At 47.2% G+C, this 24357-nt stretch overlaps 1 protein-coding gene across 3 annotated transcripts in view; it reads left to right on the forward strand.

The window, feature by feature from the left end:
• Nucleotides 1-1957: 1957 nt before the first annotated feature.
• DIP2B (disco interacting protein 2 homolog B) overlaps nucleotides 1958-24357 on the forward strand; it is a 62928-nt gene continuing 40528 nt past the window's right edge. For all 3 annotated transcript variants that reach the window (XM_041468196.1, XM_041468197.1, XM_041468198.1), the window contains exon 1: nucleotides 1958-2082. In XM_041468196.1, the coding sequence (XP_041324130.1) occupies nucleotides 2001-2082 (82 nt within the window). In that variant the 5' untranslated portion in view covers nucleotides 1958-2000. The remainder of the gene's footprint in view (nucleotides 2083-24357) is intronic.

Raw genomic sequence — 24357 nt, forward strand, 5'->3', positions numbered from 1 at the left:
AAACTGTCTGCGATTTTTACTGTTCCCAGGTGAGTTTACCTGGGCTGAGATATCTGGTATGTACAGATGATATTTTAAATTTGTAAAATGCACCATTGTATTACAGATGATGCAACAGAAATGCACTTCGGGGGGAAATGGCTTCTGATGAGTTTTTTTGTAAATCCTTGATTACTACAGATATGCAATAGAGTTTTTGTTTCTAATTTTGATATTTCCTTCTGAAACGTAAGATTGTTGCCATTAATCTGAATGATTTATCATGCTCTTCTTTGCGTGTATATATTCCATATAGTCTGAGCTTCCTTTAGGATGGTACATAATTTTGGGTTGTTGTAGTATTTTAGTTGGCTCTTCTCTTCAGTGCCTTTAGCTCAGGCACTTCAAGAGGTTCATTGAGTCTGTTTTTAATGTACAGTTGGGAGGACTTGAAATGGAGTTAAAGCAACTTATTTCTGAGAAAAAAAAAAAAAATCCATCTGCAAACTAACCTGTAACAACTTTAAAATTTTATATTTAAGAACCAGATGTTTATTTTTATGGAACTTCAGTTATGGATACAGTTTCCAAAAAAAAAAAAAAATGCAACTTCAAATGTAAACAGACTGTGCATAAATGGGTTTTGTTCTAATTTTTATAGAATACAAAATATTCAGATAATATATTGAGCTCGAGTTACTACAGACATCTTGTTCCTCCCGGATGAATCCAGCTTCCCCTTGGCATTGACGATCTCTCTTCAAAGTGGTAGGAAAGGAGAAAAAAGCGACTTATCTGGCTTTTAGACTGTCTGTTCTGGTTTATTCCTGTTGTCAAAAATGTCCAAAACAAAATTTGTGTAAAGTAGGTTCATGCTTTAAGTGTTCAAATGATAATACATGTATTTGTATTTGTTTTTGACATTGCCAAGGTGCTATGGGAAATTGAAATAACAGTTAGAAAAATAAAGCTGATTTAAAAGAGAAAAAAAAAAAACCCACCAAAAAAAAAAAAAAAAAAAAAAAAAAAAAAAAAAAAAAACAAAAAAAAAAAAGAAAAAAAAACCCTTAAACCACAATTCCCTGAGCTCTTGCTTGTGTCCGTGGCGGTTGAAATGGTTTTAGTGCAGGTGGGGTCCTGGGACTGGGGGGAACGGGGGCAGAACCGGGACCGGGAGCAGGAGCAGAACCGGGACTGGGCACGGGAGCGGAACGGGTCGGACTGGGACCAGAACCGGGACCAGAACCAAGACTGGTGATGGGGCCCAGCAGCAGAACCAGGGCAGAGAGCGGAACTGGGACCGGGCCCGGGATCGGGAGCAGAACCAGGACCGGGCATCGGGAGCGGGCCCAGGCCTGGGGCCGGAACCGGGACCTGGACTGGGAGCAGGACCGGGAGTGGGGTCGGTCTCAGGGGAGCCGAACCGGGACCGGGATCGGGTGCGGGAACAGGAGCAGAACCGGGACCGGGATCGATGCCAGGGCCAGGGAGAGAACCGGGACTGGGATTGGGCGCAGGACCGGGGGCAGAATCGGGACCGGGGGCGGGGGCAGAACCGGGACCGGGATCGGGCGCAGGACCGGGGCAGAATCGGGACCGGAATCGGTGCCATGACCAGGAGCAGCGGGATTGGGCGCAGGACCGGGGACAGAATCGGGACCGGAATCGGTGCCATGACCAGGAGCAGAATCGGGACCGGAATCGGTGCTGGGACCGCGCTCGGTGCCAGGACCGGGAGCAGACCCGGCACCGGGACCCGGCTCGGTGCCAGGGCCGGGACCGCGCTCGGTGCCAGGATCGGGAGCAGACCCGGCACCGGGACCGCGCTCGGTGCCAGGGCCGGGAGCAGACCCGGCACCGGGACCCGGCTCGGTGCCAGGACCGGGGGCAGACCCGGCACCGGGGCCGGGCTCGGTGTCAGGACCGGGAGCAGACCCGGCACCGGGACCCGGCTCGGTGCCAGGACCGGGGGCGCGGCCGCTGAGCCCCGCCGGACCCGCGCCCGGACCCCGCCCGCCGCCATGGCCGAGCCCGCGGCCGTGTCCTCGCTGCCCCGCGAGGTCCGCGAGCAGCTGGCCGAGCTGGAGCTGGAGCTCTCGGAAGGTGAGCGAGGAGCGCCCGGAGCCCGGCCGGCCCGGCCCTGCCCGCGGGGCGCCGCGGAGCCTCCGTGTGAGGGGGCCGGGGGTGGCGGGCTGCGAGAGGGGGTCGGGAGTGGCGGGGGTGCGAGGAGCGAGGCTCCGGGATCTGTGTGGGAGGACCGGGGGAGGAGGGAAGGGCCCGGCCGGGGCTGGGGCTGTGTCTGAGGGGAAGGAGCGCTGGGAGCATCCTCTGTGCGGGGCACCCCCGAGGAGCCCCGGGGAGAACCCCCGGAGGGGCCTTCACCTGCCGGGGGTGGCTGACCTGACCCCCCTCCCTCCCTCAGGAGTGTTTTTTTCCCTTGTGGCCTCTTTTCCGTAGCTCCCGAGCCGAGGATGCGGAGTGGGAGTGAGAGACCCCGGGACAGGCTGTTCTGGGGCGGGGGAGTCGCAGGAACTTCGGGCACAATAATGACGGCAAACCCTCTGTTATTCCCACTTTCCGAATAAGTTCTTTTGCCATAATCGCTTCAGAGCATGCGCTTTTTGCTGGGGTGGTTTTTTGTTTTTTTTTTTTTTTTTTGGTTGTTGTTGTTTCCTTTTTTGCATGGGTTTGTCTTTGTTCCCCAGCGTTTAAAATGCTGCTCTCGGTACAGCTTTGTTGTGAATCTCCCTTGTGGAGCCGGAGGGCGAGGGATGAAGCTGAGGCGGAGGGGGGAAGGTTGCAGAGCAGGTAGCTCAGATTTGCATAATTTAAATTTTCCTCCCCCCCCCCCCCCCAGGGGGAGGGAACCCGAGCCAAAAAATCAGGGGCCCCCCCCCCATCAGGGTACGGAACTCGATGCCAAAAATCAGTGGCTTCTCAGGAGGGTTCACTGCATGGCTGGAATAACCAGAGAATCAGAATATCCTCAGTCGCCAGGGACCCTACAAGGATCATCCATGTCTCTCTTAGCATTAAAAATTAAGAAAAAATCAAGCTGCAGGCACATCTTGCTCTGTTTATCCCAGCGCCTACAGCGCACAAAAGAGACTTATTGACTCTTTGGAGATCAGGAATTCCCTGCCAGGGTGAGCTGGGGGCTGTCAGCCCCCGCTGCCCACACTGGCACTCAGGGCTTTGCCAGCAGAAAAGGCCATGGCACTGCTTTCCTAACACAGCTGAACCCCTGATGTTGGCTGGCTGGGGCTTTTGTTAACTCTTTTCCAGATAAACTTTCTGCAGACATTTAACTAAAGTGATAAAACTTTATCTGGTGTTTGCTTTCGGGGACTCCGTGATAACAAAGAATGAGGAATGGTGGTGTTGCTCAAAACGTAACATTAAATAGGTTTTTAAAAGAATTTGTTAAATGTTTTAAGCGTTTGCTTGGATTTTCTGAGGTTTGTTTCTTGTGGCACTGAAAGCCCGTTAGGATTTGATCCCTTGATAGATTGTACTGCAAACTTAAAAATAAATGAACTCTGTTGCTGGACTGGCTGCTGTGACATCCCACTAATCTTTAACGAGCTGCTCCAATAGCTTCAACTTTGGTGCTACAGAGTGAAGTTTTGTGGGTTATGTAAGTAATTCTCTGAATATTAAATCCACTGCCCCTTTGTGAGTTTAATACTTGGATTTCTTAATATGCATATCAGGGATTTGTTTGTGCAAATCACTTTTTCCTGTCAAAAAACCCACGAGTACAGAGAATTCTGAGTGACTGTGTCCCCAAACTCTTGGGAACATATTTCAGGGGATGTTGTTGCTGAGATAACTGAGCTGTGGGAAGGGGGAGTGAGGTAATGTCATTGTGGAGTTCTTGAAAAATACGCCCTAGTTTGAGGCTTAAGCTGAGGGATTTTGAGGTCTGTGTGTGCATTGTTCAGCTGAATATAACTATGGGCTGTTGACAGTAAACAATATTGAATAGAAGCATTTTATTAAAAATGGCAGCAGGGCTCCATGTGCCACTGCTCAGTTGTTGCTCAGATAAGAACGCTTGATCCTTTTTTTGCCACCCCCTTGTTGCAGCTTCGATTGTCTCTGACTGTTGACTCTGTGAGTGTTTCTGTCAGGTTTTTTGCACAGGAACGCCTCATTTTTGGGAGAGGAGGGGAACTGCAGCTGCTGAGAGTAGCCCAGGGTCCCTGACAGCTGGAGCTGGCTCTGTCCTTGATGGATGGACGGTGTGACAGTGGGCAGTACCTGGCTCCAGGGGCTGGGAGCACAAACACTTTGTGTGCTGAGCCTTGCAGTGAATTTCATCCAGGCATTTGCTGCTACTAACCACCACAGAGTAGAGAATTCACAACAAAACAGGGGGAAATATAGTATTAAAACCTTATCTGGCGTTGTGGTTGTGAAAGGTGCTGCGTCAGCAAGCAGGATGCAAAGTGGAGCAGGATTACTTTAATGTATGCTGGAAATAGAAATCAGAGTTTGCAGTGATGAGCCATGAGAGTTTCTTAAGGAGCAATCTGTGCAGACAGAGCAACAGGACTAATTATACCTCTGGATTATTCCTTACTGAGCCTTGTGGTCAGTGCACAAGTAACAGTCATCCCATCGCTGGGTGCAGTGGAAATGTCTGAGCAAAGGAGTGGGACGTGTTTCAGGAAACATTAATTGTTCATTAATCAACAGAAATTGCATCTTACTCTGTGTCTTGGGCCTTGGCGATGGATTTGAGACCAACTCGTTCATTTCTAAGTGTGCGTAAGAATTCATTGTCTTCTGTCAATGTGAAGAGCATTTAAACCTGAGTCTAAACTTAGGGAGAGCTTCCCTTCCTTCACAGAAGGGATCAGTGTTGATACCTCTGGGGAAGAATGTTCAAGTAACAATATATCAGCTGAGAATTGGGTCATGGAGCCGTGGGAGACCTGGAACCTGCTCATTACTCATATTTTCCTTCTTTTTTCACTTTTGGGATATTTTTCTTCCTGGTGCTTTTCTTCATCTGTCAGTAACACCCACATTATGCATCACTAATGATGGGAAGGGCTGTCTTTGTATTTACATCTGTTTCTGTTTGATGAGTGAAAGTGCTGGGGATATTAACTTGATTTAACTTCAACTTTCCCCCCGTTTTCACACATCTGTGAGTGTGGCAGCTCAGTCTCACCTTTGGGTTGAGCTGCAGCCCTGAGTGAAGGTGACTTCTGATCCACCACACGATGCTGTTCCTTAGAATGCTCTCAGTGTCTGCTGAAGGGTGCCCAGAATGAGGTAAATGTCTGAATTCATCTCCTATTCGGTGAAAAATGTTGATATTAAAGCACTTCACCACTGGGCTTGGGTGTTTTTACACCTTGGGTGAAACATTCCAGCAGCTCCTCTCACATCAACCTCATCCCAGCTGTTAATGGAGCTGGGAAACTCTGGAATATCCAGACTCAAAGGCTCTAATTAGGCACGTTCAGAGGGTTTGTTCCACACGGGGCACGTTTTGTGAGTGTTGTATGCCTGTGTGGGGAAGTGTGCTCTCCTGGAGGTGGGAGCTCTGGCTGTGACAGCAGTACAGCCCCACTGCAGGGCCCAGCCTGGCTCTGCAGGGGTTAAACACCCACAGAAAGAGCTGATTTGGCTGCTGGGGTTTGTGCCACTGCGGTTTCTGTCTCGCCTGGTGTTTCTCACTGGTAAAGGGGTGCCAGTGGAGAGAGCCCCAGGTGGAGATGCCCAGATACCCAGGGAAGGGCAGGGAATTCCACCTCGTGGTAACCAGGAGCTCCTGTGAGCAGCTCAGGCCTTGGAGGTCATTTCAGCCACTGCTGGGCTCTGTGACAGGGTTACTCCCTCCGGCCCAGTGAGCAGGAGCTGGTTTCTGTTTGCTTTCCTAGCTAAACACACGTTTGCTGTCTGGTTTGTGACTCTGGGTGGGTGTTGCTGTGAATGGCTCCGTGCACCTGGGTTTGTTCCTTTTAAAGCTGAGGCTCTGTCTGCAGAGCAAAGCTTTGTGTGAGGATTTTCAGAGGAAACAGAAGGATGGGGGCTTGTATGGAAAAAGGAGTATCAGCAAAAGAGTGGAAACTCGGGACTGAAGGCAAGCCAAATAGGATAGAACCTTACTGGAAGAAAACATGTTGACTCAAGCAAGTGGGTAGAGTCTTTATTTTGTTTGGCTTGAGAATTTCTTACAGAATCAGGGTATTTCTCTGGTCTTTTAAAATTGTGTGTTTCAGGTTGCAATCTTTGATTGCCAGGCGCCTGTCAAAGTAGGTGAGGACCTTTTTTATAGATTAAGCAGCTGAAGCACAGAATTTAAATTACAGAGTCAAAGGAAGTAATTGTCTGAGCAGGGACTGGCTGTATGGATTGTGCTGAGTGAGCAGAAATGTTTCACTTCAGTTTCTTCCCCCACTCAGGGAGGAACTGTGGGCAAAGCACAGAAAAGGTTGAAGAAGAGCTTTATAAACATAAGCAAGTTGGATCTGATCAGCCTGTAGCTAACAGGACTTACAGGTGGTTTTTGTGCATTTATGCAGCATCTCACCCACAAGTCTTGCATTAGGCAAAACCAGAACTGGGAAAGCTTTCATGTTGCTTCCTTAATTTACCTGCAGGACTGGCAGCAGATGGGTCCTAAATCTGCTGAGAAATCTGTGCAGGGCTTTGACGCAGCCTCTGTGTGCAGGTACAGTTTGAGAGCTTTGAAATGCCTAAAACCCTCCTGGAGCTGTCACTGGGAGCTGGCTGTGCTCACCCAGGGATCATCAGCTTGCTTCTACAAAGATCCCAATAAAGATCCCTCATTTGCTTTCACTGTGGATGAAATTGTATTTTCTTTAGCTTCACAGCCCAGGAAAAAGTGAGGTAAGCATGGGGCACGTGGATTCCGTGCAATGTCTGTGTCACAGGAAAAGGAAATCCAGCTCCAGTCGTGACCTAGAGGAGCAAAGTACCAGATCTATCACCAGTGCAGCAAGCAGAAGGTCCACAAGATGATCACAGATTTCTGCTCTGCAGATGGTCACAGCAGAATGATTTAAGTGATTAATGGTTTGGAGAGAGGGAGTTAAACACAAATAATGGATGAAATATTTTGGCTACTGTGAGTGGGAGTTGGGTTTGCTGTTGGTACGTGATTGAAGCATGTAAACATGGGGAAGGGGAGGAAGGTTTTTGGAGCATCCAGACTGGAATAATAAAAAATACCCAGGAAGGTTAAAGAATGTGCATATTTTTGCCTTGTCCCTTTTATACTTAGGAAATGAGGAGCGAGTTTGGGGCTCTTTTTAAAGGCTGCAGCTCTGACCCTTTGCCTTGGGGAGAGGAGGAAATTAGAGGCTTTAAAGAGAGTCCTGCACCTCCTCCCTGGTTGCTCCTGTGAAGCTTTGCTGGATAGAACCAGTTTCCTCAGCTGGGTGGAGGGGACATCTGGTAGCAGTGGTTCCCAGTGTGGATTTTGTGACTGTCAGTGCTTCCAGGATGGGTGATATTTGCCATTTCAGCTGGGTGCTCAGGCTGGCAGCGTTCCCCAGACCTGTTGGCCTGGCGCAGCTGCGCTGAAGCCGCATTTGGAGTTTGCTGTGGTGTCCTAGATAACTGATCTCCAGTTTGCTATTTTGAATGCTGTAGCATGAAATATTGAGTAGGAAATGCGATGGGTGGCAGAGGAGCTGCACAGAGCTGCTGCTCTTCCCAACGTGCAGCAATCCTTGGAGCTCCAGAGGGAAGGGCACGTGGAGCACCCCCCGTGTTTCTGGTTCACTGGTGATGTTGTGGAAAGGGTGATGGTTCCTTCCTGATTCCCTCTCTCTGATTAGTGTTTGTCATGAAGTTTTCTGTTCGCTGGATTTATCATGTTTATTCAGTGGCAAGTTTCAGGAGCCAAAGAGTGAACTCATGGTGAGCATTCCCCAGGGATGGGCAGAAGCTGGAGAGTTCCTGTTTGCATTTCTTTCAAACACAATGTGCAGATAATTTCTTAGGATGGTTTTCTTTAAACCGCGTGTCTCAGTTATAAAAAGCATTTCCTGAATCTCTCAGTGAGTTGCTCAGTTGCTTTTTTGGACATGGATTCATAGAGAGAGGAATTGAAGCATTTCTCTCTGTTGAGGCTGATTAAATTCAAAATTCTTTTGGAGGGCTTGTGAAATCAGGGACGAGTCATCAGACCAGGATGTCTCGTTCTATTAATTAGAATGGAAGACTCTTACATTTGCACCATGTGTGAGGAAACAGTGATTTATAGCTAACGGATGCTCTGCAGGCAGCAGCATTCCATCTGCTACACGAATGTTCCCATTGCATTTCATGAAAAGCCTTGGGAGAAGCCTCACACCTGTATTTCTCATCTTGAATCATGTTCTGGCTTGTTACTCTTGCCTGATATTTGGAGTAAAATGCCTGTTTCCATCAGTTTGTGTTCTTTTCAAACTTCAAAGCCGAGAGTTTGTGAATCACATCACTTGAAGTAAACATAGGCAGGACGTAAGTTTAAGTTACACAGAGTTTATACCAAAGATAGTAATGTAAGAGTAACATAACTTTCCTTGCTGTGAGCAATCACCTTGTTTTATTTAGTGTAACTTAAGCTGATAAAAAGAAAAAGGAAATAAAAAAACGCTTAAAAGTTTTAGCGCTTCTCTGCCAACATAAACTCTTTCTAATTCTTGTTGACTTGAGAATTGCTGATGCAAACTAGGTCTTCCTGGCCTCTGAATTCCACAGGGATGGGAGCCCACAGAGCCTACAGGCCATCCATTAATACATTTTATGGACCCAGGATTCCAGTTCCTGCCTGAGTGATCGGCGACGGAGCCTCTCGGAATTGTTCCCCAGCAGTCAGGCAACCTGCTTTCACCAGCTCCATGTCCCTAGGGAGCAAAAACAACCAGGAGAATTGTATCCCTGCCTGATAAAATTAGGTCTTCTGTAATCTCCCTCGGAACAGCCGGATGGCTGGCTGCCTTGAAAAACATATGTTTTAATGCAGGAATAATGCATTCCATTTAGGATGGCTGTGGCCGTGGGAGCTGGGTGACTGAGTGCATGGAGAGCTCCCATTTTGCCTCTGGGATCAGGACTAATGTCAAACATCAGGTCTAAAGTGCAGCAGTGGAGAAGAATTGTTTGGGATGTTTTTCCTGTCTTTTGCTCTTAGGAGGGATGTTGTTCCTGTGGCTTAGTCCTGAAGGAGTTGGACAAGTGAGCCTTTTATTGGAGATAAAGTGTAAACTGCAAAGATGAGTCAATGTTTGTATTCCTGGATTTCAGCTCACTGCATTAAGAAATTTACTTGGGAATAGCAACACTGGTGTTCCTCTAATATAGGTTTATAATTCGTTTCTCTGAGAACAGCACAGGTAACTTCTGGAGGAAGTTCTGCTTTATCTTCTTCACAGAGGGGAGCATCCAACACACACCCGATGCTGAGTGTGTAGGACCAGCCAGGGGAGATTTTGGAAGTGCTAGGTTTGGAATGTCCAAGCAAAGTAAGTTCTGATAGGACACTTGGCCATAAATTGGAAGGATGTGATCAAAGAGGGAGTGATGCAGCAGAAAAGGTCGAGGGCTGGAAGATTTGGTTTCAGGCCCTGTCCCTGTGTGTGATTCCAGAAAGGGCTGTCAGGTGAGGACGTGCTTGAAGGAGTGCGTTTCCTTTAATGCATCAGCTCTTCGTTTTGGGTGCTAATTAGCCTACGAGGAGCCACTTCAGTTTGAAGCACCTTTTCTGGAGATGCTGTGACTTGCTCCCTGAGAGCAGCAGCAGGGTCCATCAGGGTGGCCTGATGCACCTGCTTGCTTTGCTTGGTGCTTGTATCTCTAGCATCAGCTTTCTCTGTCATTTTAAGTGTGCACTTCTCTGTGATCCCACAGAGGAGCTGACCAGCCAAAAGAAGCCCCGGGGAGGGGAAGGAGGCTTTGAAGTTTTGTGCTCCCTTTCTAGCAAGAGGTAAGAGCAGAGTTAAGTTGTCCAAGGTCACTCTGGGCCATGGTGTGAGGAAGGCGAGCGCTGGCCGTTCCTGCTTTCCTGCTCTGACATTCCTGCTCACAATGTGCATTGTCACTGGGGTGAGGACAAGGAGAGTTCCTCCAAGGAGCTGGGAAGTGACATGGCAAATTCCAGGCTGTGATTATTCACCCTGTGATGGAGAGTGGGGTCAGGGAGTCAGGTGATCAGAGCTGGAGATAAAAGTCCCTGATTCTCTGCGGTGCTGGTAGAGAATAAACAGATCTGCAGTTATTAAATTCTGCAGTCTTTTTTCCCCCTTAATTGAATACAAGTGGAAAATGCCTATTAAAGGTGCTCCATTTCTGGCATTCAGGAGATTGCTGTGTGTCCCGTGGGATGTTGGAGCAAGGTCCTGATGGCATCTGCAGGGCTGCTGGTGGTGTGTGATGAGGAAAGGGGATGTGCTGCATCTCCAGGCTGGAGAGAAGCACCTCTGTTGTGTTGTGTGTCCTCAGGAGCTGCACCCCAGGTTTCATAACAAAGCCCTTGGCAGCAGCCTTGGCTCAGGCTGCTCTCACCTCTTGGCACCTCACTCTTTCCATCTCAGGGAGCTCAGGTGCTGCGGCTCCGCTGAAAGCCGTGAACTTTGGCAAACTGCAGAGGGCACGGGATGAAACTTTTAGGAATCTAAGCTGTATTTCTTAAGAAAATACCAAACTTTTCACTGCATTTCATGAGCAGTGAAAGAACCAAATTATGAATTATTTTGAGACAGTTTTTTTGGGCTTTTGTGTCAATCCTGGCAAAATACTGAATGTGAGACTGAAGCCCCTTGTGTTGCAAAAAAGAGATCTGTGAATGGCCAAGTGCTCAAGTGCTCGTGTAAATGTTTTTTGAGACTGAGACCTGTGTTTATTTTTAGGGCAGAAACTTTAAGTGATCCCTTGTGGATTAAAAAAAGAACAATTCTTATTGTAATTGGAATGAAAACCTCCATTCTTACGCAATTTGGGGTTGGAAGTTGCCGCAGTGAAAAGGGGGAAGTATTGTTATTTTGAGTTCCCAAGCAGGAAGGAGGGGAGATGCACAGGGGTGAGGTGAGCAGCTTGGACACAGAGCAGGGGACACAGAGCCTCTGTGGCTGAGGGGATGTTGTCACTCACACTGTGACACGTGCAGTCAGATTAGCAAGGAGTGGATGTCTCACCGTGCTGCGTGTTCAGGAAGCTTTTCCACGATGGTGATGGTCAGGTTTGGTTGAACATGATATAAACCCATTGTATTTGTGGGATTTCTCCTCTCTGCTTTAAATTTTCAAGTCCTCCTTGAAGATGTCCTGATTTTAAAAAGTCGTGTGGTGCAGAAAGAAGTCAATTACTGAGTCCCAAATAGGGAGAATTGTGGATGAAGGCGAAGCAAATGAGTCAGATATAAATAATCCTATTATGTCTTGGCTGCAGCCACACCTAGAAACCTTGAGCAAACATTTCTGTGTAGTTATTTCTGTGTTTGATACACTTTACTTGTTAAGTCCTGTTTTAAAATTGCAGCATGTAAAAATTGTGTAGGGCCAGTTGCCATTAGTGTTAAGGACTTGGGAACATTGTTTTGGTCATTTTGACCAGAAGCATGGGGACCTGAGTTCATTTGCTCTCATATTTCCCCAAAATCAGAAAAATCTATAAGCTTGGAGCTGGTGTTGCCTTGCAAGGCTTTCAAGGCAGTTCTTTTTGCAGTAGGCCTTCAAAAAAAATCTTTGGCAAGAAGAGCAAACAGGAAGATGTAATTACCCTTTGCCTTTTGTGTATCAAATCCTTGTTCATTGGACAGAGCTTTGGTAAAACACTTCTAGAAGTAGCTGCTTGTAGCATGGAAGCTGTAAGGAAAAGCATTTGGATCCAGCTAAGTCATACCTGATGTTCCTGTGATTCCTGTCCTGTGTCTTAGGGGGTAATTACTCACTTCATGGTGTGGGTCTCCTCTCTTTCCTAGTGGACAAACTGATTTTTAATAAATCTTAACAAAGCCGTTTTTCCAGCTGTGACTTTAAGAAAAAAAGAACATTTGGACCTTTCTCCTCCCTGCCTCCTGTGATTCCAATTCCTCTGTTGCATCTCCTGCACAGGAGGGCCTGAAATCTCCTGAAATCTCCTGTTACCTGTGGCTGTTGCTGAGTACCAGAGGTCGGGGTTTGGATTTTGGTTCTTGTCCAAACACGTTCCCTTTGCTTTGCGCTGTTCTCCTGCACTGCCTGCTCTCCTTTTCGTGGGAAATGGGATCCTCTGGCTCAAGAGGGTTGCAGGGATTTGTCCTACACACCACAGTCCTTCCCTGCAGGGATCCTGCTCAGCTCTCAGTGTGCAGTGGCGCAGCTGGTGGTGTTCAACCCCTTCACTTCCCTGTGGGATGTGAAGGTGATTCCTGCTGTTGAACCCAATGGGAAAAGACAGGTGGAAATCAAGGTTTACGTACTGGAAGCTGTCAGGGATGTGTTTATGGAGGCTCACACCCATCAATGTTGAGTCTGCAGCGAAGGTGACATTTTCTCTTTCTCACCTTCCAGATATTTTAATTGGATTCAGCAAAGCACAAGGGAGGGAGACACAAAATAAGGGGCTGATGAACATTAAAAAGTTCTCCAGGATGCCAGAACTTGGCCTCTTCTCCTAGAAAAGTAATTACTTGTTTATGTTCTCTTAAAATGACAGAAGACCTTCCTGGGAATGTTTAAAATGACAGACCAAGTGAAATGGTGTGAGCACAGAGGAGAACACAGAGCACTGCAGGCTCCTCTTCCAGCAGAGGCACAATGATTTGGGCAGAAGGATAAAAGGAGAGAGCTGGCTGGAGAACTGGAGAAGGAGAAAATAGTCTTCTCTGAGAGCTGAGTTTGGCTTCAGGTTGTGGAGGATCTGACCCTGGTACAACCAGGAGTGTGTGTGTTGCTTTCTGGTGCTCTCACCCTGCAGTGGAACCTTGGGGCTGTGCTGGTGCAGCTGCTCCTGGGTTTGGATGCAGGTGCAAAGAAATTCACAGTACTGCACTGGAATCCTTCACACCGTGAGAGGAGTCTGTAAAATAGTCCAAGAAAGGGAGATGGAAGGGAACTAGCGAAGTAGAGAGACCTAGGGAAATGTCAGAGCTGTTTTTTCTATAATTCTGCTGTCAGAGCGAGCTATTTCAGAATAGTTTTCTGTGGGTGAAGTGTGACAAGAAGTCCCCAAGAGGTACTGTCACACTGGGGTAAGCTTGCAGTCGTTGGATTGTTTCCACCATTCAAGGAGAATGTTTGAAGCTGTTTCATGGATTCTTAGTTGAAAGGTGAATTTCTGCTCCCTCAGCACATTCTGCCCCAAGCAGTTGCAGACAGATCTGTGTCTTAACTCACTAAACCAGTTAATGGTGGAGCTCTGAGCACATTGTCTGCTGTCTCCTGTGACATTGTGTTGGGCATGCCAAGCAGAAGGACTGTGCTGGCTGTTCCAGGGAGTTCCCTGGCCGAGGGGAAAAGCTGACTTGGGTTTCCTGTGCTGTCCTTTGCCTCTGATTGCGCAGGGTGCGAATTCAAAGCCTCCCCGTGTTATCTGTGGATGGAAGCATATCTGAGGAGGAAGAAGGCAGCAAGGCCAGGCAATGTGCCAATTGCTCCAAGCCTTTGTTAGAGACTAAAGGAAACCTGAGACCGTTTAGGCACTGCTGCATCCCCAGGGCCTTTCTTGGCCTCTCTGGGAAGGAGGTGAGGGCTTGGGAGTGATCACACACCTCTGCATGTCAGTGTCCATTAGCTCTCGGGGCCCTGTTGGTGTTTGAATTCAAAGATCTTGTGTTGAATTCTCAGGATTTTCCTCCTGTGGGTCTGTCAGGAGAGCTCTGACCCCGTCCATTGAAACCAGACCATGGGGAAGGATCTTCTGCGTGGAACTGGTCCCCTCTGGGACCACGTGTGACTTCCCTCTGCTCCCAGGGCAGGACATGTCTCCACTGGTCAGGCTGCCTTGGCTCTGGGCTAGGTGCCTCTGGGATGTACTGCTTTCTCCATGTGATAAATTCCTCGTTCTCATCTTGCTGCATGCAGAAATAAAAAGGAGAGACAAGCTCAAGTATCAAAATAAATGTCAATTTTAAACAAGTGCAACCAAGCAAATTAAAAATGGGCAAGATTTCATGTTCGAATCTTTACTGTTCCTTTTCCTCTGCATGAAAAGAAGATTTTGGAGTGATTTATGGCTGTCATGCCAGGCTTCTCAGCGCTGTCTGTCAGTTGAGCGGTTGATTTTGACAGGCTGCACTTCTGGGCCAGTTCTTTTTTTTTTTTTTTTTCTTTTTGTGTTCCTCCTTTTAGAGCTTTTAACATGAAATATTCAATCCTGCCCTGTGCACAGCACAACTACTGATTCAGGTATCACATTCAGAGAGCTGGGACCACAGTGTTGGGTCATAAGCACATCCTGCATTTGTGGTTTCTGTGTGGTTGTATATTTTCATGGAACTGGGGGCCACCTGCCTGTGACCTGGCAGTCCCAGGAGGAATTTTGTTGTGTCTTCATCCAGAGGAATTAGGACTAGAGGAAACAGCTCTTCAGAGTTTCCTGGGTCCATCTGAGGTCCTGCAGCCTGCAGGTGTTTTTATGGATGCTCAGACTGGTTGTCACTGCAGGTCAGCGCTGTGGTCAGGAGGAAGATCTCAGCTGGGATTCTCCAAGGAATTGATTTTGTTTCTGCTTTTTTTATACAGTTCTGTGTTGTGCTTGTAGAATCCCAGTGCTAAGAAAGAAATAATCCTGTGGAGTAATGTTGGAGAGAAGTGGTTGTTGTATTTCCCAAACATCATAATTTCTCTTGAGAGACTGTTACGTGGCGTGGCATGAATTTTACTTCTGTGAAACACATGGAGTCAGCAGAGAAGTCTTGGAGAACAAATTGGAGGGCAAGGATCCAACCCGGAGCTGTGTCCACAGTCCTTCTCTTTCAGAGGTTTTTGCTTAATTGCAGATTCTCTATTTGGTTGTTAATCCTTGAGTTTCCCTTTCTTGGCAGAATATCTCGTCTTAAATTATTACTGTCAACACGTCCTTAGCCCTTCCTGCCCCTCCACCCCCTAATTGTGAGTGCTGTCTGTGGTGCTTTGCTTTGCTGTAAAAGGCTGTGGTGTTTGCAGCTGAAAGCAAAGCCTGCTGTGAATTTCATATTTTATCCAAAAGACACAAGCAGCTCCCCATTAATATTATTACATTGACACCCTGGTTTTATAAACAGTGGAATGCTCTGTGGAATGGTTGTTATCCTGTGATTATGGCTCCATTAGGCACAGGAACAGATGGTTCCTGTCCAAGTACTTTTTATGTTGTCATTTCTAGCAGGAATAAAAGGGAATGTTGAATTTTCATCTCTTCAGTGGTGAGGCTGAAAAGGTCACATAGGCTGTGGTGGAGGAACTCATATTAAAGTGAGGTTGACAGACCAAGTAGGAAGCGAACTGGAATCATGGAATGGTTTGGGTTGGAAGGGGCCTTAAAGCTCATCTCATTCCACCCTGCTGCCATGGACACCTTCCACTCTCCCTGGTTGCTCCAAGCCCTGTCCTGACTGGCCTTGAACACTTCCAGAGGTGGGGAATGATGTGGAACAGACTGGAGCAAGACTGAGCACGTGGATGCTGGAATGGGCTGTAGGTCAGTGGAGCAAGGCTGCAGTTAGGGTCATCCTCAGACGGGCAAACCACCGTGCTCTGTAGGATCTCCAGGTTTGGAAGAGGTGGGGTCTTCAGACAGTCAAACCACCGTGCTCTGTAGCATCTCCAGGTTTGGCAGAGGTGGTGTCTTCAGATGGACAAACCTCCGTGCTCTGTAGGATCTCCAGGTCTGGCAGAGGTTGGGTTTCAGATGGACAAACCACCGTGCTCTGTAGGATCTCCAGGTCTGGCAGAGGTTGGGTTTCAGATGGACAAACCACCGTGCTCTGCAGGATCTCCAGGTCTGGAAGAGATGGTGTCTTCAGACAGGCAAACCACTGTGCTCTGTAGGATCTCCAGGTTTGGAAGAGGTGGGGCTCCTGCAGTGATGGAGAGGGCAGGGCCTGGAAAGACCCTGCCTTCCTTAGCAGCCCAAACAGAGGTGGAATTAGGCCACAGATGTCCAGGAGCTCTGCCAGGGTCCAGTGTGGAGCTGAAGCAGCAGCTTTGCCCCGTGCACCTGTGTCCATCTGTGGCCTCCATCCTGCCTTTTTCATCGGGGGTGATGTGGAACTGAGCACCTCGGGGTCCCCACAAATGACTGACGAGTCTAATTCCATACCCTCTGCAATTCTTACCTTGCTTTTTCAGGTCATGCATTTGTTTTGTCTCTTTTTTTGTGGGTTTGGGGTTTTTCTTGGATATTTTAGAGTTGTGTATTAAATTCTGCTCTGTCCTTGCCTAGAGAGAATTTAGGTGGCAGGATTTTTCTTGTTGTGAGAACCAGAGAGTTCAAAACTGGACTTCTGTTTTCAATGAGTAAGTTGGAGGATTGTCCTGTCTTTTTACATAGTAATAAACCCAAGCTAATTCTGTAGAATTAATTGCTAATGAGAAATAATGCAATAAAGTTTAGTTTGTTATTGAAAGTAATTCTGCTTCCACCTTGGAGGGACATTGGCTATTGCTGAAACTGCACAGTCACCTTTGCTTGGAATTTAATGCAGAATGGAAAATTAAAATATGATCTCACTCATTAAAATTAAGTAATTGATGTCATCATTCAATTACAAGATTTTTTAGAAGCTTTCGACAAATCTTTTCAGGTTGTTATTAAAACCTGAGCAACCAGGGATCCTTAAATTGGAGGAAGTGGGGGTAGTTCTCTGTTAGGTAACAGAGAGGTAAGGGAGCATCTCAGGAAAATCCCCAAGTGACAAACTCGACCCTGAACTCCCAAAGGCAGTGTCCTTCTCCTCCATGGAGATTCCAGCTCAGCATCATCCATTGCAGAAATCTTTCATCTCTTGCTCTGGGCTACACAGCTGGAGTGGCGAAGGAGACTCGGGGTTTCGTGCTGCCTTCATCATTTTCACAGTATGAATATTTAATTTAGGCTTCTTAAGGCTTTTAGCAGATTTATCAGGCTGCTTCCTGTGGTGCTGTATGTGAGGACAACTGGAGAAAACATTTGGATTTGCTTACAGTATGGAAGTAGGGTTTATTTGTTTTGATTTATTACTGAAATACTTTTAAGAAGCTCATCTTTTTCCGTGAGTAACTTTCCCATAATCTTAACCAGAAAATAGAACCAGCAGTTCTTACTTTTCCAGTGCCAAGCAGTTTTGGTGACAATGTCCAGCTTTTACTTGGTTAGGGCTGAAATCTGTTCCTACTGCTGTTATGTGGTTAGAAGTTTATATAAATATTTCATAATTGTGGACCTGTTTTTACAATAAGTTTGATCTTGGAGGGATTGCACCTTGTTAGTGCAAATACACCATGGAATTTTGGCCTGTTTTTAGACATAAAGTTCTTTCTTTTCCAAATTCATTATATTCTGGTCAAGTGAACAGTGCAGGGCATGAGGGTAGGTCTGGTTGCCTTTCAGCACGTGAGAGCCCCTTTTGTTTGCGTTCTTTCAGTTTTTGTCAAGTTGCTGACTGTGTGCTCTTAAATTATCCTGCTGATTTCTCCATACTTCCTTCCCTCTACAAGCGAGACATTTGAGAAATCAGTTTATTTAAGTTGGAATAGGAGATATTGCACCCTGAGAGAGGCAACGGGAGGAAATTTCTCTGTCAGAAGTAGCTGTGGATTTGGAGGTGGTTGGTGAATAAGATCTTTTTTACTTTTAGGCCTGTTTATTTTGGTTCAAGGTCCACTGGTGTCAGTGTGGAAGGGATAGATGTCCTCCTAGTTTTGTGAAAATATGTTTTGACAGTGAGGTACTGATAGAAAGCAAGAAAATTCCACGTGTGAGGATGTTTGTGATTGGAACAACCGAAATATTGGGGTGATACCACAATATCCTGTCTAACAAGGGCAGTAAATTGACTGTTCCTTCTCTTTATGTTAAAAGGATACTTTTTTCTATTTAAAAAGGCTACTTTGCAGCAAAAACTGAATGTCATTCATTTTAAAGAACTATTAATGTGCTTTATCAATTAGCAGAAATGGGTATGCTGGGGGAAAAGTCTCTTCTCCCCTGCGGCAGCCGAGTTCAGTGACTTTGGGGTGGGTTTGCAAAGTGCAGCTGAGTTGTTGGGTTCTCTTTTCTCTCGAGTTTGGCTCGTTATTTTGATCTTCCACACAGCTTAAAGGCTTTCACATGAGCAGGATCTTGCCACATCCTGCTCTGCAGCAGGAACAAAGCTCTGCTGGAGCAGACGTTGACTCTGCCCAAAGAGCCCTGAACAGAAGTCGCCCCTCGCGTGATCCTTCTTGTAAAGAGCGTTGCAGCTGACAGGATAATGGGGTTTTTTAGGCCTGCTGGTGACGTGCCAACAGGGTTTCCTTAGCAGTGCCATTCTTTAAGGAGCCGTGGATGCTGATGTAAACACAACTGAAAGCTTCACACAGCCCGGACCGAGCGCAGGGCCTGGAATCTGCTGCTCATGCCATGCTGTGCAGGACATTTTTCTTCTGCTCTGTCTATTTAAATCTGGTTTCCCAGGCTTGTAGCCAGCTTGAATGGGTTGTGCTGTTGAGTGCAGGAAAGCTGGCCTGGTGGCTGCGTGGAGGAGCTGTCCTGCTCCGTGGGGCAGCCTCCCATTCCCAGGATACAGAATCCTCTTTGGAATGGGGGTGTGCAGGGCAGGTTTAAGGCTATTGAACAAGGTGTTTTGGTTCCCACTAGTCAGGCTTGAAGGGAATGAGTAGGAAACCTCTGTGCTGCTCCTGGAGCTGCTGCTGCCTCCGTCAGGAACGCGTTGGGAATTTGGTGGGAGTCTCCGCCAGTCAAATTACAGGTGTCGCACACTAATTGGAGGCTGGTAAAAGTTTAATAATTGTATTGCTTTGCCTTTAAGTAGTGGGATCCTGCTCTGATGACTAATCCTGTTTAATAGTGACTGTCCTCGAGTGAGCACTTGGGAGTGCAGTGACTCGGGGTTCTGTTCCAGATTTCAGTGCTTTGGGAGAAAAAACATATTTTACTCTCTTGAGCAGCCACCACTTTGTCTGCTGCTTTTTCTATGGAATGGGAATAACATCCTTATAAAAACACCCTTGGTACTGGCTCCTAGGGAAAACCAGGGCAGGAAGGGTGTGGGATATGTGTCTCACCTCTTGATTTTTGAAAGATTCATTCTTGCGATTGATTGCTCGCTGTGCTTGGTTGGTTCTGTTTTCCAGTTGGGTTTTGTTTCAGGAGGGATCTTCTAAGTGCCAGTGCCTCCATCAAGTTCTCTTTCTTTGTTTCATCATGCATAATCATCGACCTCATCGCTGTGACTTGGAGTAGCACTATCCCATCTGGAAATACATAATTACTGTGCAGGGTGAGGTGCCAACTGGGTTAGGTTCTGTGCTGTGTTTAAGGGCAGGTCGGAGCTGCTGAATACGTGGTGTGAGCAGCTGTGTTTGATCACCAGATAGGGAAGTAATTGCTCTTAATTTCTTTCTTCTCCCCTTTTTGCATCTTATTCAAGAATCAAGGATTTATTTAGGAAAAGTAACTTCAGGTCCAGCTGGAGTGAAGCGGGCTGTGTATCCAAACTGCCTTTTGGTATGGTTGGACAAGGTGTTGCTGTGGAGTCAGGACGGGAGGAGAGTTACCAGCAAGGAGTCCCTGTGGCACTTGGCTTATGTTAAAAATTGAAGCCAAGAGAATTATTAAATATTAACACCTGAGAGCCAAGAGAAGGTGTCTGACAGGAGTCACGCACAGGATTAAAACCCACAGTAACTTCTGTTTTAATCTCTCTGGGTGCCAGCATGGTTTTCTCCTTGTTTTAATTCCTGGGCTAAAACCAGGCTTGATTTGGAAAATCATCTGTCCACACTTGTCTGTCCCTTTTAAAAGTGCAGACTGCCAGAGCACGCAGAGTTTGTGTGTAATCTCTGGTTGGGCTGGACAGGCAACTCCTGGGAGAGTGTTATCAGCACTCCCAGCTCAAACATTCAGTGTGTACCTGGAGGGTGACAGTGCTCTACCTGCCTGAATCAAGTGCTGAATCACAGGGCTGTCACAGTTTAGTCATTTCCTGGGAAACTTTGCTTTTCAGTCTGGTGGGAGAGAGCGAGGTCTGTGCTTGCACTGGGGAGTGAATACTTGGGAATTTCTGCTGGTGTCTGTGAGCAGGAGGTTAGTCAGCAAAAAGAATTATTCAGGGCAGAATCACTTCAGCTGGGTTATTTAATGCTCTGTCTTGCTTTACTCAGCTCAGCTGGTTCTTGGGTGTGTGTGTGACACTGTGTCCCCTCCTGCAGATTGTTCTGGTGCTAAAACCCTGCAGTGCTCCTGCCTCTCCACTCACATGGTTCTCACTGACTGCATATTAAAAATAGATGAAAACATTTATCCTGAACAGATTTTGTAAAATCTTGCATGTGACAAAGCCTTGGGTTTGCTGCCTTCAGGAGGGAAAATGCATTTCCCCCCTGATGACAAGTTGTAGCTATTTAAAGGATTTTTACTTTTTATCCCTAGGATGGGGTTACATGCAAGATTTTTTATTTGTTTATGTGATTCAACTGTTTATGTACATGTGCTGCACATAAATTTTATGGGTAACATAACATTTATATGGCTGCACTTCACAATACTATATCATGTAAAGTTGACTTTGGTGATTTAATTTTGTAGGTGTTGGTTGGAGGCAGTTGAGCAGAGCCTGTGTTTCGGGTTATCAGGGCTAACACAACTGATGGAGTTGAAGATTTTAAGAGTTTATCTTCAAGAGTCTTTGGAGCCTTTTTAAAAACATTTTGCCTTTTGGAAAGGTAGATGTTAGCTGTGCATTGGCAGCATGATTTGTGTGGCTGATCAGAGAGTCACAGGATCACTGAGGCTGGAAAAGCCCTCCAAGGTCATGGATTCCAACCTGTGACTGATCCCCACCTCGTCCCCAGCCCAGAGCACTCAGTGCCACATCCAGTCACTTTTTGGATGCCTCCAGGGATGGGGACTCCAAACCTCCCTGGGCAGCCCCTTTCAGTGTTTAACTGCCCTTTCCATGGGGAAATTCCTCCTGATGCACAAGGGCATTTTACATCCTGTTGTCCCAGCTGAGGATCTGAAAGGCAAAGCCTTTCTGGCTTTTTAGCTCTTCTGTAGAGGTGAAGAAGAAGTCATTTGACCAATGTACCTGAGGAAGTCCTTGAAATAAACTTTAAATAGAGATGCCAGGTGATGCTGTGTGAGCCACACACAGTCACGGTGAGCACGTTCTCATGGCTGCTGTGAGAGAAGAATCAACCAGAGCACAGTCACACCCACGAGAGGCTCTTTTATTCCCAGTCCTGGCTCCCAAAGCCCCTGAGAACTCATTTTGCTGACCCTGGGTAGTGCTATTTTCAGCAGAAATGCCCGTGATGAGTTACCAGATGTGTCTTTATGCTGGGGAGGGAGGGTTTGTGGCTGACATTGAGCTGGTGACACCTCCTTGTCACTGATGCCCCCAGCCCAGGTGTACAGAGGGGACTGAGCCCTGTCCTTAGCTCACCCACTTGGTGATGCATCACATATGGCCTCGAAGATTACAGCTGGAAATACACAGCCCAGACACTGGGTGAGCTGAGGACACTGGATCTGCTGCAGCTCGGAAATGCTGCTGGAAGATAAAGACATTCTTCAGTATAGTTTCAGGAGTTGGATTTACTGCTTAAAGTTAAAACAATAAAAAAAAACCCCTTAAGGTTTATGGCACCCAGTGAGTGACCTGAGGCGAAGAACACCTTGTGACCTGGAATGACCCAGACCTTGAACACAGGGCAGCCACGCCACAGAAACCTCATCTTGAATGGAGTTCTTTTGAAATAATAAATGTTGAGATTAAAATAGTTTTAATTTGGTGAAACAACACTCCTAAGCCTTTAGAAAAGGGTTTTGGAACTGTAGAACAGAGCCCCCACAGTGCTGCGGCCAAGTTGGCTTGTTCTGTGTGTGTAAATTAATCTGGAGCTGATCTGTCTGTGAAACTTTTAACACCAAAGCTGGAGCAGTTTAATGCTTGTGCCCAACAAACACAGCTTTGTGAGCCCTGCTGGGTTTTCAGTGCCCTATTCATGCTCCTGGTGGGAATACAATGATGCTGTTAAAGGGAAACCACAGAGCCCAAACCTGTGCTGGTTGTTTGGTGACAAGTACAGGGAGTAAGGTGGTGTTTCTCTCAAGAAATCAGAGTTTTACTGGAAGACTGTTAGTTCACAGACCTTGCTAAGAAGGAAACCTGATATACAGCTTCACCCAAAGGAAGGAGGAGGGAATCTTTGAAGCTGCATCATCATTTGGCCTCAAACAGAGCAAGGCAGTTGTCTAAACTTGTTTCAAATGTAGTTTTTGTGCTGCAGTTGAGGCTAAGTAGGAGGAGTTTAAGGCCATTGCACAGTCACAGTCTATTTGAGCACACAGTCTTAGAAAAAAAGGTTTAAATGTTGTTTTTAGGCTTGCTAAAGCCTGAAATCGAGGGTGTTTCAGTTTTAACCCTTGGTAAAACCATTGGGGAGAGAGTGGGATGTCTAGAAGCTGCCAGTTCTCCAGGAAAATCACAGAAACCCAGACTGGCTTGAGTTGGAAGGGAACTTAAAGCCAATCCAATGTCACCCCCCTGCTATGGGCAGGGACACCTTTCCACTCTTCAGGTGGCTCCAAGCCCTGTACAGCCTGGCTTTGGACACTTCCAGGGATGGAGCTGCCACAGCTCCTCTGGACAACCTGTGCCAAGCCCTCTCCACCCTCACAGGGGGGAATTTCTTCTTTAAGAAAGGTGGGAAGCAGCTCTCAGTACATAAATGAGTGTTGACAGCATTCCTTACTGTGTGATGGTGTTGTGTCCATTTTTTGCCCAGGCTGCAAGTGCACTTAGTCCTCACTTTGAATTTCTCAAATGTCCTACCTGCCACTCCAGTCACACTTGAAAGGCCTTATCTGGAGGTGACATGCAGCAAAAGAACATTCTGGACTTTCAGCAGCACTTCTGGTCTTCATTGTCTTGATGTTGGTACTCCAGGCTCAAGCCCTGCAGACCCAGGCTGTGTGTTCTGCTCTTTCAGAGAAGGTTTGAGGTGATAAAACCACAGGGAGATGTTGCCTGTCCTGTGCCTGGACATCAAAAGGGGAGTAGGCAAGAAAGGCCAAGTCACCAGGTCATTCACAGGAGTGAGACCTGAAGTGCAGATGAATCAGTGATAACAGAATAATTAATTATTTTTGTTGTTAATTAATCTTGTTGTCGTGTTTGCTTTTAGTAGAATAGCTGTCTGTGTTTTGGGGCTAATAGAAGTACCAGAAGCACCACCAGGATTCCCTGGTAGCACAAACTGTTGGAAACATCAACAGATTTTTTTTTTTTTTTTTGAAAGCATACAAACATTTTTTTAAATGCACACAAACTGCTTTCCAATTGGAATCTTTTCCTTGCTGCAGCCCAGTGTTTGGAGGCTTTGTTGGGGAGATGCTGTGCTCTACGTGATCATTTTCCTTAATTTCTCCACTGTAGTAATTATGGTTTTGTTAGACAGTAAATGATTCAGTGCTCTCATTCCATGGGGGAAGGGGAGCAGGGATGTTGAAAGAGGAGCATTGTCTGAGCTAGCAGGATTAGCGGGTGTTACCACCTTGCACTGATTGAGCACCACTGGTTAGAACAGATCATCAGCGCTAATTGCTGAAAAGCAGCCTGGCGTCACCGGCCGGGTGGGGAGTGAGGCTCCCGGGGCTTCTCTGGGGCAGGGTTTGGATCCAGGTGTGAATCCAGGCTGATCAGGTGTCCTTCCCTGGGCTTGTCTGGGGCAGGATTCGGATCCAGGTGTGAATCCAGGCTGATCAGGTGTCCTTCCCTGGGCTTCTCTGGGGCAGGATTCGGATCCAGGTGTGAATCCAGGCTGATCAGGTGTCCTTCCCTGGGCTTGTCTGGGGCAGGATTCGGATCCAGGTGTGAATCCAGGATGGAGTGTCCTTCCCGGGGCTTCTCTGGGGCAGGGTTTGGATCCAGGTGTGAATCCAGGCTGATCAGGTGTCCTTCCCGGGGCTTCTCTGGGGCAGGGTTCGTATCCAGGTGTGAATCCAGGCCGAGCAGGTGTCCTTCCCTGGGCTTCTCTGTGGCAGGATTTGGATCCAGGTGTGAATCCAGGCTGATCAGGTGTCCTTCCCTGGGCTTCTCTGTGGCAGGATTTGGATCCAGGTGTGAATCCAGGCTGATCAGGTGTCCTTCCCGGGGCTTCTCTGGGACAGGATTCGGATCCAGGTGTGAATCCAGGCTGATCAGGTGTCCTTCCCGGGGCTTCTCTGGGGCAGGATTCGGATCCA

The sequence above is a fragment of the Pyrgilauda ruficollis genome, unplaced genomic scaffold (genome assembly GCF_017590135.1).
Source record: "Pyrgilauda ruficollis isolate IOZ18807 unplaced genomic scaffold, ASM1759013v1 scaffold215, whole genome shotgun sequence".
Lineage (NCBI taxonomy): Eukaryota > Metazoa > Chordata > Aves > Passeriformes > Passeridae > Pyrgilauda > Pyrgilauda ruficollis.